The sequence below is a fragment of the Oncorhynchus masou genome, chromosome 2, assembly GCF_036934945.1.
Source record: "Oncorhynchus masou masou isolate Uvic2021 chromosome 2, UVic_Omas_1.1, whole genome shotgun sequence".
Lineage (NCBI taxonomy): Eukaryota > Metazoa > Chordata > Actinopteri > Salmoniformes > Salmonidae > Oncorhynchus > Oncorhynchus masou.
The window spans coordinates 7,429,283-7,442,295 of NC_088213.1; the positions used below are offsets into that span (position 1 = coordinate 7,429,283).

General features: G+C 44.4%; 1 protein-coding gene across 1 annotated transcript in view; it reads right to left on the reverse strand.

Moving 5' to 3' along the window:
- Nucleotides 1–13,013, reverse strand: part of LOC135552370 (centrosomal protein of 89 kDa-like) — a 205,842-nt gene that overhangs the window by 170,393 nt on the left and 22,436 nt on the right. Inside the window, exons 7-8 of the mRNA XM_064983947.1 lie at nucleotides 10,846–10,918; nucleotides 10,284–10,327 (exon numbers count right to left, since the gene is read on the reverse strand). Of these exons, the coding sequence (XP_064840019.1) occupies nucleotides 10,284–10,327; nucleotides 10,846–10,918 (117 nt within the window). The remainder of the gene's footprint in view (nucleotides 1–10,283; nucleotides 10,328–10,845; nucleotides 10,919–13,013) is intronic.

Consider the following 13,013-nt stretch of genomic DNA (forward strand, 5'->3'; position numbering starts at 1 on the left):
GATGGGATGATAATAATATGACCAGGATGGGTTGATTATATGACCAGGACGGGTTGATAATAATATGACCAGGATGGGATGATAATAATATGACCAGGATGGGTTGATAACAATATGACCAGGATGGGATGATAATAATATGACCAGGATGGGGTGATGATAATATAACCAGGATGGGTTGATAATATGACCAGGATGGGTTGATAATAATATGACCAGGATGGGGTGATAATAATATGACCAGGATGGGTTGATGATATGACCAGGATGGGGTGATAATAATATGACCAGGATGGGTTGATGATAATATAACCAGGATGGGTTGATAATATGACCAGGATGGGTTGATAATAATATGACCAGGATGGGATGATAATAATATGACCAGGATGGGGTGATAATATAACCAGGATTGTGCCTTTGTCTTCTGGACAACGAAAGAAAGTTGATATGAAAACCAATAGAACAGGAGAGAAATTGAATTGGGGTGGGTCTCTACAGAAATAATTCAAATAATTCAAAAATACAAGCTCGTAGGCATATGCCTATTGGGAAGCCCGCAATTTCTGCAGGGCAGGTGGCAATAAGCCTAGCTGATTACGGAGTTGAGGCTGTCAGTGAAAAGCATCTCAGATATTGAGATGTGTCTTGAGTATAATTTATAATGTTGAGAAAAAGGGGAGGGGTGTGTGGCGAACCCAACGGCCTCCGCCCCGCCTCTCCGCAACGGCCTCCGCCCCGCCTCTCCGCAACGGCCTCCGCCCCGCCTCTCCGCAACGGCCTCCGCCCCGCCTCTCCGCAACGGCCTCCGCCCCGCCTCTCCGCAACGGCCTCCCCCGTCTCACCACAACGGCCTCCCTTTGATATATATATATTTTGAATCAATTCCCCATTACATAGGTCACCAGTAGTACATGTACCGTTAATCCCCATCAGTTGGTTACATTAATTTCTGTTAATGCAGGTATTAATTACAGTCATTTACCGTTGTCATTCTCGGAGTGGAGACGTTGGTTGCAGAGATCACAACCTGCTAAACTTGTGAGTTTTGGTTTAATTTACAAGATCTGTAGATGTTTTCAGTGTCTTCTGTTTGGAGTGCTCCATGTGAGCAATGAGCGTGTGTCTGGTTTCTCTGTCCTGATCATGTTGAGGGAACGTGTGTCTGGTTTCTCTGTCCTGATCATGTTGAGGGAGCGTGTGTCTGGTTTCTGTGTCCTGATCATGTTGAGGGAGCATGTGTCTGGTTTCTCTGTCCTGATCATGTTGAGGGAACGTGTGTCTGGTTTCTCTGTCCTGATCATGTTGAGGGAACGTGTGTCTGGTTTCTCTGTCCTGATCATGTTGAGGGAACGTGTGTCTGGTTTCTCTGTCCTGATCATGTTGAGGGAGCGTGTGTCTGGTTTCTGTGTCCTGATCATGTTGAGGGAGCGTGTGTCTGGTTTCTCTGTCCTGATCATGTTGAGGGAGCGTGTGTCTGGTTTCTCTGTCCTGATCATGTTGAGGGAGCGTGTGTCTGGTTTCTGTGTCCTGATCATGTTGAGGGAGCGTGTGTCTGGTTTCTCTGTCCTGATCATGTTGAGGGAGCGTGTGTCTGGTTTCTCTGTCCTGATCATGTTGAGGGAGCGTGTGTCTGGTTTCTCTGTCCTGATCATGTTGAGGGAGCGTGTGTCTGGTTTCTCTGTCCTGATCATGTTGAGGGAGCGTGTGTCTGGTTTCTCTGTCCTGATCATGTTGAGGGAGCGTGTGTCTGGTTTCTCTGTCCCGATCATGTTGAGGGAGCGTGTGTCTGGTTTCTCTGTCCTGATCATGTTGAGGGAGCGTGTGTCTGGTTTCTCTGTCCCGATCATGTTGAGGGAGCGCCTGAGCATAGAGATAACTGGCAGCTCAGAAATGTACTGGCTGAGGGGCAGCAGGAGAAATCCAGCTCAAAACAGGCCTCTGTACGCTGAGTTTCTGTGCATCAGCAAGACAGAACAGCTGCCTCCGGTAAGACAAGGGGGTGGAGGTCCGTGTCTATTTGTAAATAACAGCTGGTACGCAAAATCTAATATTCAAGGAAGTCTCGAGGTTTTGCTCGCCTGAGGTAGAGACTCATCAATCAATCAATCAAAGATGTACTGTGTTTCCGACGACACATTGGTGCGGCTGGCTTCCGGGTTAAGCAGTGTGTCGAGAAGCAGTGTGGCATGGCAGGGGGTCGTGTTTTGGAGGACGAGTTGGCTGTCGACCTTCGCCTCTCCTGAGTTCGTACAGTGATGGGACAAGACTAGCTACTAATTGGAAACCACGAAATTGTAAAAAGCTCGACAGTATGTCCTTTACAAAAACAAGAAAAGATGAAAGGAACACCTGCTGTTCATTGACTTTTGTTACGCTGCTGCAGCTCTGTTTATTACCTCAGTTACCTCCACTAACCTGTACCCCCATCTGTAGCTCTGTTTATTACCTCAGTTACCTCCACTAACCTGTACCCCCACCTGTAGCTCTGTTTATTACCTCAGTTACCTCCACTAACCTGTACCCCCATCTGTAGCTCTGTTTATTACCTGTTACCTCCACTAACCTGTACCCCCATCTGTAGCTCTGTTTATTACCTCAGTTACCTCCACTAACCTGTACCCCCATCTGTAGCTCTGTTTATTACCTCAGTTACCTCCACTAACCTGTACCCCCATCTGTAGCTCTGTTTATTACCTCAGTTACCTCCACTAACCTGTACCCCCATCTGTAGCTCTGTTTATTACCTCAGTTACCTCCACTAACCTGTACCCCCATCTGTAGCTCTGTTTATTACCTCAGTTACCTCCACTAACCTGTACCCCCACTTGTAGCTCTGTTTATTACCTCAGTTACCTCCACTAACCTGTACCCCCACCTGTAGCTCTGTTTATTACCTCAGTTACCTCCACTAACCTGTACCCCCACCTGTAGCTCTGTTTATTACCTCAGTTACCTCCACTAACCTGTACCCCCATCTGTAGCTCTGTTTATTACCTCAGTTACCTCCACTAACCTGTACCCCATCTGTAGCTCTGTTTATTACCTCAGTTACCTCCACTAACCTGTACCCCCATCTGTAGCTCTGTTTATTACCTATACATAGTCAATAACTCTACCTACATATTACCTCAGTTACCTCCACTAACCTGTACCCCCATCTGTAGCTCTGTTTATTACCTCAGTTACCTCCACTAACCTGTACCCCCATCTGTAGCTCTGTTTATTACCTCAGTTACCTCCACTAACCTGTACCCCCATCTGTAGCTCTGTTTATTACCTCAGTTACCTCCACTAACCTGTACCCCCAACTGTAGCTCTGTTTATTACCTCAGTTACCTCCACTAACCTGTACCCCCATCTGTAGCTCTGTTTATTACCTCAGTTACCTCCACTAACCTGTACCCCCACCTGTAGCTCTGTTTATTACCTCAGTTACCTCCACTAACCTGTACCCCCATCTGTAGCTCTGTTTATTACCTGTTACCTCCACTAACCTGTACCCCCATCTGTAGCTCTGTTTATTACCTCAGTTACCTCCACTAACCTGTACCCCCATCTGTAGCTCTGTTTATTACCTCAGTTACCTCCACTAACCTGTACCCCCATCTGTAGCTCTGTTTATTACCTCAGTTACCTCCACTAACCTGTACCCCCATCTGTAGCTCTGTTTATTACCTCAGTTACCTCCACTAACCTGTACCCCCATCTGTAGCTCTGTTTATTACCTCAGTTACCTCCACTAACCTGTACCCCCACTTGTAGCTCTGTTTATTACCTCAGTTACCTCCACTAACCTGTACCCCCACCTGTAGCTCTGTTTATTACCTCAGTTACCTCCACTAACCTGTACCCCCACCTGTAGCTCTGTTTATTACCTCAGTTACCTCCACTAACCTGTACCCCCATCTGTAGCTCTGTTTATTACCTCAGTTACCTCCACTAACCTGTACCCCCATCTGTAGCTCTGTTTATTACCTCAGTTACCTCCACTAACCTGTACCCCCATCTGTAGCTCTGTTTATTACCTCAGTTACCTCCACTAACCTGTACCCCCATCTGTAGCTCTGTTTATTACCTCAGTTACCTCCACTAACCTGTACCCCCATCTGTAGCTCTGTTTATTACCTCAGTTACCTCCACTAACCTGTACCCCCATCTGTAGCTCTGTTTATTACCTATACATAGTCACTAACTCTACCTACACATTACCTCAGTTACCTCCACTAACCTGTACCCCCATCTGTAGCTCTGTTTATTACCTCAGTTACCTCCACTAACCTGTACCCCCATCTGTAGCTCTGTTTATTACCTCAGTTACCTCCACTAACCTGTACCCCATCTGCAGCTCTGTTTATTACCTATACATAGTCAATAACTCTACCTACATATTACCTCAGTTACCTCCACTAACCTGTACCCCCATCACATTGACTCGTTAGTCAATTTAGTAAATCTTCTTTTTAACTCTTATTTTTCTTAAAACTGCCTCGTTGGTTCAGGGCTTGTAAGTCACTGTAAGGTGAAACACCAGTTGTATTCGATAGGGTGCCATAGGGCTCTGGTCTAAAGTAGTGCACTATATAGGGAATAGGCTGTCATAGTGCACTACTTTAGACCAGAGCCCTATGTAGGGAATAGGGTGCCATAGGGCTCTGGTCTAAAGTAGTGCACTATATAGGGAATAGGGTGCCATAGGGCTCTGGTCTAAAGTAGTTCACTATGTATGGAATAGTGTGCCATAGGGCTCTGGTCTAAAGTAGTGCACTATATAGGGAACAGGGTGTCATAGGGCTCTGGTCTAAAGTTGTGCACTATATAGGGGATAATATGGGATGTATCCAATCTCAAGTAAAAACATTACAGCAGAAAGATACAAAGAAAAGTGTTTTACCTTCTGAACTGGTGTTGGAAACATCTGATGAACCTCGGCTTCCTCTGGAATACAGAGCTATATTAATTATGGAAACATCTGTTGAACCTCAGCTTCCTCTGGAATAGAGAGCTATATTAATTATGGAAACATCTGTTGAACCTCGGCTTCCTCTGGAATACAGAGCTATATTAATTATGGAAACATCTGTTGAACCTCAGCTTCCTCTAGAATACAGAGCTATATTAATTATGGAAACATCTGTTGAACCTCGGCTTCCTCTGGAATACAGAGCTATATTAATTATGGAAACATCTGTTGAACCTCGGCTTCCTCTGGAATACAGAGCTATATTAATTATGGAAACATCTGTTGAACCTCGGCTTCCTCTGGAATACAGAGCTATATTAATTATGGAAACATCTGTTGAACCTCAGCTTCCTCTGGAATACAGAGCTATATTAATTATGGAAACATCCGTTGAACCTCGGCTTCCTCTGGAATACAGAGCTATATTTTATAATAGTCTGAATAGTGAGTGCAGACAGTGTGTTTGGTGTGTGTGGGGGTGGGGGGGACCAACCTGGGGGTAGAGGCGACACTATGTCGAAGGCAGAGTCATCAGTCTCCTCTCTGCCCTCTGACAGAACATCACTCTGGAAAACAGAGACAAGGATTTAACACAACACAGCTTGGGAGTTTAAAGAGAAGACAGTTGAATTGCCATTCGGGGTTTAAAGCAAAGACAGTTGAATTGCCATTCGGGGTTTAAAGAGAAGACAGTTGAATTGCCATTCAGGGTTTAAAGAGAAGACAGTTGAATTGCCATTCAGGGTTTAAAGAGAAGACAGTTGAATTGCCATTCAGGGTTTAAAGAGAAGACAGTTGAATTGCCATTCAGAGTGTAAAGAGAAGACAGTTGAATTGCCATTCAGGGTTTAGAGAGCTGCTGTTTATGGTGAAAAACCATCATTTTGGCATAAAAATACCTTCATGAACGAGACCTTTATTTCTAAGACTGAGAAACTTTGGTCGAGATAACTCTCTGACTAGTCCAACGCTCGAACCACCAGGCTACCTGCCACCCGATAATTGTATGTGTGGGGTACAGAGATGAGGTAGTCATTCACACCTCATGTTAAACACTATGATTGCACACAGAGGTGAGTCCATGCAACTTATAATGTGATGTCTATAATGTGATGTCTATAATGTGATGTCTATAATGTGATGTCTATAATGTGATGTCTATAATGTGATGTCTATAATGTGATGTCTATAATGTGATGTCTATAATGTGAGGTCTATAATGTGAGGTCTATAATGTGATGTCTATAATGTGATGTCTATAATGTGAAGTCTATAATGTGATGTCTATAATGTGATGTCTATAATGTGATGTCTATAATGTGATGTCTATTCCTGCACTCTACTCCTGAGTGGAGCAGTGGTCTAAGGCACTGTGTCTCAGTACGGTCCCTGGTTCGAAACCAGGCTGTATCACATCCGGCCGTGATTGGGAGTCCAATAGGTGGCGCACAATCGGCACGGCGTCGTCCGGGTTTGGCCCGGGGAAGGCCGTCATTGTAAAATAAGAATTTGTTCTTAAACTGACTTGCCAAGTTAAATGAAAAAGGTTAAAACACAATTAAATGAATAAATACCACTTTGACATTATGGGATGTTGTGTGTAGTAGACTAGTTAAAAAAACTAATCTCCTTTTAATACATTTTAAATTCAGGCTGTAACAATAGAATGTGGGATAAGTAGAGGGGTGTGAATACATTCTGAAGGCTCTGTGTGTCATACAGTAGTTATGGTCGTTGGTGAGGACGGCCCTTAGATATCTATAGTTAACCTGTTAACGGCAGGCTACAGTAGTTATGGTCGTTGGTGAGGACGGCCCTTAGATATCTATAGTTAACCTGTTAACGGCAGGCTACAGTAGTTATGGTCATTGGTGAGGACGGCCCTTAGATATCTATAGTTAACCTGTTAACGGCAGGCTACAGTAGTTATGGTCGTTGGTGTGGACGGCCCTTAGATATCTATAGTTAACCTGTTAACGGCAGGCTACAGTAGTTATGGTCGTTGGTGAGGACGGCCCTTAGATATCTATAGTTAACCTGTTAACGGCAGGCTACAGTAGTTATGGTCGTTGGTGAGGACGGCCCTTAGATATCTATAGTTAACCTGTTAACGGCAGGCTACAGTAGTTATGGTCGTTGGTGTGGACGGTCCTTAGATATCTATAGTTAACCTGTTAACGGCAGGCTACAGTAGTTATGGTCGTTGGTGTGGACGGCCCTTAGATATCTATAGTTAACGGCAGGCTACAGTAGTTATGGTCGTTGGTGTGGACGGCCCTTAGATATCTATAGTTAACCTGTTAACGGCAGGCTACAGTAGTTAACCTGTTAACGGCAGGCTACAGTAGTTATGGTCGTTGGTGTGGACGGCCCTTAGATATCTATAGTTAACCTGTTAACGGCAGGCTACAGTAGTTATGGTCGTTGGTGAGGACGGCCCTTAGATATCTATAGTTAACCTTTTAACGGCAGGCTACAGTAGTTATGGTCGTTGGTGTGGACGGCCCTTAGATATCTATAGTTAACCTGTTAACGGCAGGCTACAGTAGTTATGGTCGTTGGTGTGGACGGCCCTTAGATATCTATAGTTAACCTGTTAACGGCAGGCTACAGTAGTTATGGTCGTTGGTGTGGACGGCCCTTAGATATCTATAGTTAACCTGTTAACGGCAGGCTACAGTAGTTATGGTCGTTGGTGTGGACGGCCCTTAGATATCTATAGTTAACCTGTTAAAGGCAGGCTACAGTAGTTATGGTCGTTGGTGAGGACGGCCCTTAGATATCTATAGTTAACCTGTTAACGGCAGGCTACAGTAGTTATGGTCGCTGGTGTGGACGGCCCTTAGATATCTATAGTTAACGGCCTCCCTTTGATATATATATATTTTGAATCAATTCCCCATTACATAGGTCACCAGTAGTACATGTACCGTTAATCCCCATCAGTTGGTTACATTAATTTCTGTTAATGCAGGTATTAATTACAGTCATTTACCGTTGTCATTCTCAGAGTGGAGACGTTGGTTGCAGAGATCACAACCTGCTAAACTTGTGAGTTTTGGTTTAATTTACAAGATCTGTAGATGTTTTCAGTGTCTTCTGTTTGGAGTGCTCCATGTGAGCAATGAGCGTGTGTCTGGTTTCTCTGTCCTGATCATGTTGAGGGAGCGTGTGTCTGGTTTCTCTGTCCTGATCATGTTGAGGGAGCGTGTGTCTGGTTTCTCTGTCCTGATCATGTTGAGGGAGCGTGTGTCTGGTTTCTCTGTCCCGATCATGTTGAGGGAGCGTGTGTCTGGTTTCTCTGTCCTGATCATGTTGAGGGAGCGTGTGTCTGGTTTCTCTGTCCTGATCATGTTGAGGGAACGTGTGTCTGGTTTCTCTGTCCTGATCATGTTGAGGGAGCGTGTGTCTGGTTTCTCTGTCCTGATCATGTTGAGGGAGCGTGTGTCTGGTTTCTCTGTCCTGATCATGTTGAGGGAGCGTGTGTCTGGTTTCTCTGTCCTGATCATGTTGAGGGAGCGTGTGTCTGGTTTCTCTGTCCTGATCATGTTGAGGGAGCGTGTGTCTGGTTTCTCTGTCCCGATCATGTTGAGGGAGCGCCTGAGCATAGAGATAACTGGCAGCTCAGAAATGTACTGGCTGAGGGGCGGCGACCGGCTGAGGGGCAGCAGGAGAAATCCAGCTCAAAACAGGCCTCTGTACGCTGTGTTTCTGTGCATCAGCAAGACAGAACAGCTGCCTCCGGTAAGACAAGGGGGTGGAGGTCCGTGTCTATTTGTAAATAACAGCAGGTGCGCAAAATAAAATATTCAAGGAAGTCTCGAGGTTTTGCTCGCCTGAGGTAGAGACTCATCAATCAATCAATCAAAGATGTACTGTGTTTCCGACGACACATTGGTGCGGCTGGCTTCCGGGTTAAGCAGTGTGTCGAGAAGCAGTGTGGCATGGCAGGGGGTCGTGTTTTGGAGGACGAGTTGGCTGTCGACCTTCGCCTCTCCTGAGTTCGTACAGTGATGGGACAAGACTAGCTACTAATTGGAAACCACGAAATTGTAAAAAGCTCGACAGTATGTCCTTTACAAAAACAAGAAAAGATGAAAGGAACACCTGCTGTTCATTGACTTTTGTTACGCTGCTGCAGCTCTGTTTATTACCTCAGTTACCTCCACTAACCTGTACCCCCATCTGTAGCTCTGTTTATTACCTCAGTTACCTCCACTAACCTGTACCCCCATCTGTAGCTCTGTTTATTACCTCAGTTACCTCCACTAACCTGTACCCCCATCTGTAGCTCTGTTTATTACCTCAGTTACCTCCACTAACCTGTACCCCCATCTGTAGCTCTGTTTATTACCTCAGTTACCTCCACTAACCTGTACCCCCATCTGTAGCTCTGTTTATTACCTCAGTTACCTCCACTAACCTGTACCCCCATCTGTAGCTCTGTTTATTACCTCAGTTACCTCCACTAACCTGTACCCCCATCTGCAGCTCTGTTTATTACCTCAGTTACCTCCACTAACCTGTACCCCCATCTGTAGCTCTGTTTATTACCTCAGTTACCTCCACTAACCTGTACCCCCATCTGTAGCTCTGTTTATTACCTATACATAGTCACTAACTCTACCTACACATTACCTCAGTTACCTCCACTAACCTGTACCCCCATCTGTAGCTCTGTTTATTACCTCAGTTACCTCCACTAACCTGTACCCCCATCTGTAGCTCTGTTTATTACCTCAGTTACCTCCACTAACCTGTACCCCATCTGCAGCTCTGTTTATTACCTATACATAGTCAATAACTCTACCTACATATTACCTCAGTTACCTCCACTAACCTGTACCCCCATCACATTGACTCGTTAGTCAATTTAGTAAATCTTCTTTTTAACTCTTATTTTTCTTAAAACTGCCTCGTTGGTTCAGGGCTTGTAAGTCACTGTAAGGTGAAACACCAGTTGTATTCGATAGGGTGCCATAGGGCTCTGGTCTAAAGTAGTGCACTATATAGGGAATAGGCTGTCATAGTGCACTACTTTAGACCAGAGCCCTATGTAGGGAATAGGGTGCCATAGGGCTCTGGTCTAAAGTAGTGCACTATATAGGGAATAGGGTGCCATAGGGCTCTGGTCTAAAGTAGTTCACTATGTATGGAATAGTGTGCCATAGGGCTCTGGTCTAAAGTAGTGCACTATATAGGGAACAGGGTGTCATAGGGCTCTGGTCTAAAGTTGTGCACTATATAGGGGATAATATGGGATGTATCCAATCTCAAGTAAAAACATTACAGCAGAAAGATACAAAGAAAAGTGTTTTACCTTCTGAACTGGTGTTGGAAACATCTGATGAACCTCGGCTTCCTCTGGAATACAGAGCTATATTAATTATGGAAACATCTGTTGAACCTCAGCTTCCTCTGGAATAGAGAGCTATATTAATTATGGAAACATCTGTTGAACCTCGGCTTCCTCTGGAATACAGAGCTATATTAATTATGGAAACATCTGTTGAACCTCAGCTTCCTCTAGAATACAGAGCTATATTAATTATGGAAACATCTGTTGAACCTCGGCTTCCTCTGGAATACAGAGCTATATTAATTATGGAAACATCTGTTGAACCTCGGCTTCCTCTGGAATACAGAGCTATATTAATTATGGAAACATCTGTTGAACCTCGGCTTCCTCTGGAATACAGAGCTATATTAATTATGGAAACATCTGTTGAACCTCAGCTTCCTCTGGAATACAGAGCTATATTAATTATGGAAACATCCGTTGAACCTCGGCTTCCTCTGGAATACAGAGCTATATTTTATAATAGTCTGAATAGTGAGTGCAGACAGTGTGTTTGGTGTGTGTGGGGGTGGGGGGGACCAACCTGGGGGTAGAGGCGACACTATGTCGAAGGCAGAGTCATCAGTCTCCTCTCTGCCCTCTGACAGAACATCACTCTGGAAAACAGAGACAAGGATTTAACACAACACAGCTTGGGAGTTTAAAGAGAAGACAGTTGAATTGCCATTCGGGGTTTAAAGCAAAGACAGTTGAATTGCCATTCGGGGTTTAAAGAGAAGACAGTTGAATTGCCATTCAGGGTTTAAAGAGAAGACAGTTGAATTGCCATTCAGGGTTTAAAGAGAAGACAGTTGAATTGCCATTCAGGGTTTAAAGAGAAGACAGTTGAATTGCCATTCAGAGTGTAAAGAGAAGACAGTTGAATTGCCATTCAGGGTTTAGAGAGCTGCTGTTTATGGTGAAAAACCATCATTTTGGCATAAAAATACCTTCATGAACGAGACCTTTATTTCTAAGACTGAGAAACTTTGGTCGAGATAACTCTCTGACTAGTCCAACGCTCGAACCACCAGGCTACCTGCCACCCGATAATTGTATGTGTGGGGTACAGAGATGAGGTAGTCATTCACACCTCATGTTAAACACTATGATTGCACACAGAGGTGAGTCCATGCAACTTATAATGTGATGTCTATAATGTGATGTCTATAATGTGATGTCTATAATGTGATGTCTATAATGTGATGTCTATAATGTGATGTCTATAATGTGATGTCTATAATGTGATGTCTATAATGTGAGGTCTATAATGTGAGGTCTATAATGTGATGTCTATAATGTGATGTCTATAATGTGAAGTCTATAATGTGATGTCTATAATGTGATGTCTATAATGTGATGTCTATAATGTGATGTCTATTCCTGCACTCTACTCCTGAGTGGAGCAGTGGTCTAAGGCACTGTGTCTCAGTACGGTCCCTGGTTCGAAACCAGGCTGTATCACATCCGGCCGTGATTGGGAGTCCAATAGGGTGGCGCACAATCGGCCCGGCGTCGTCCGGGTTTGGCCCGGGGAAGGCCGTCATTGTAAAATAAGAATTTGTTCTTAAACTGACTTGCCAAGTTAAATGAAAAAGGTTAAAACACAATTAAATGAATAAATACCACTTTGACATTATGGGATGTTGTGTGTAGTAGACTAGTTAAAAAAACTAATCTCCTTTTAATACATTTTAAATTCAGGCTGTAACAATAGAATGTGGGATAAGTAGAGGGGTGTGAATACATTCTGAAGGCTCTGTGTGTCATACAGTAGTTATGGTCGTTGGTGAGGACGGCCCTTAGATATCTATAGTTAACCTGTTAACGGCAGGCTACAGTAGTTATGGTCGTTGGTGAGGACGGCCCTTAGATATCTATAGTTAACCTGTTAACGGCAGGCTACAGTAGTTATGGTCATTGGTGAGGACGGCCCTTAGATATCTATAGTTAACCTGTTAACGGCAGGCTACAGTAGTTATGGTCGTTGGTGTGGACGGCCCTTAGATATCTATAGTTAACCTGTTAACGGCAGGCTACAGTAGTTATGGTCGTTGGTGAGGACGGCCCTTAGATATCTATAGTTAACCTGTTAACGGCAGGCTACAGTAGTTATGGTCGTTGGTGAGGACGGCCCTTAGATATCTATAGTTAACCTGTTAACGGCAGGCTACAGTAGTTATGGTCGTTGGTGTGGACGGTCCTTAGATATCTATAGTTAACCTGTTAACGGCAGGCTACAGTAGTTATGGTCGTTGGTGTGGACGGCCCTTAGATATCTATAGTTAACGGCAGGCTACAGTAGTTATGGTCGTTGGTGTGGACGGCCCTTAGATATCTATAGTTAACCTGTTAACGGCAGGCTACAGTAGTTAACCTGTTAACGGCAGGCTACAGTAGTTATGGTCGTTGGTGTGGACGGCCCTTAGATATCTATAGTTAACCTGTTAACGGCAGGCTACAGTAGTTATGGTCGTTGGTGAGGACGGCCCTTAGATATCTATAGTTAACCTTTTAACGGCAGGCTACAGTAGTTATGGTCGTTGGTGTGGACGGCCCTTAGATATCTATAGTTAACCTGTTAACGGCAGGCTACAGTAGTTATGGTCGTTGGTGTGGACGGCCCTTAGATATCTATAGTTAACCTGTTAACGGCAGGCTACAGTAGTTATGGTCGTTGGTGTGGACGGCCCTTAGATATCTATAGTTAAC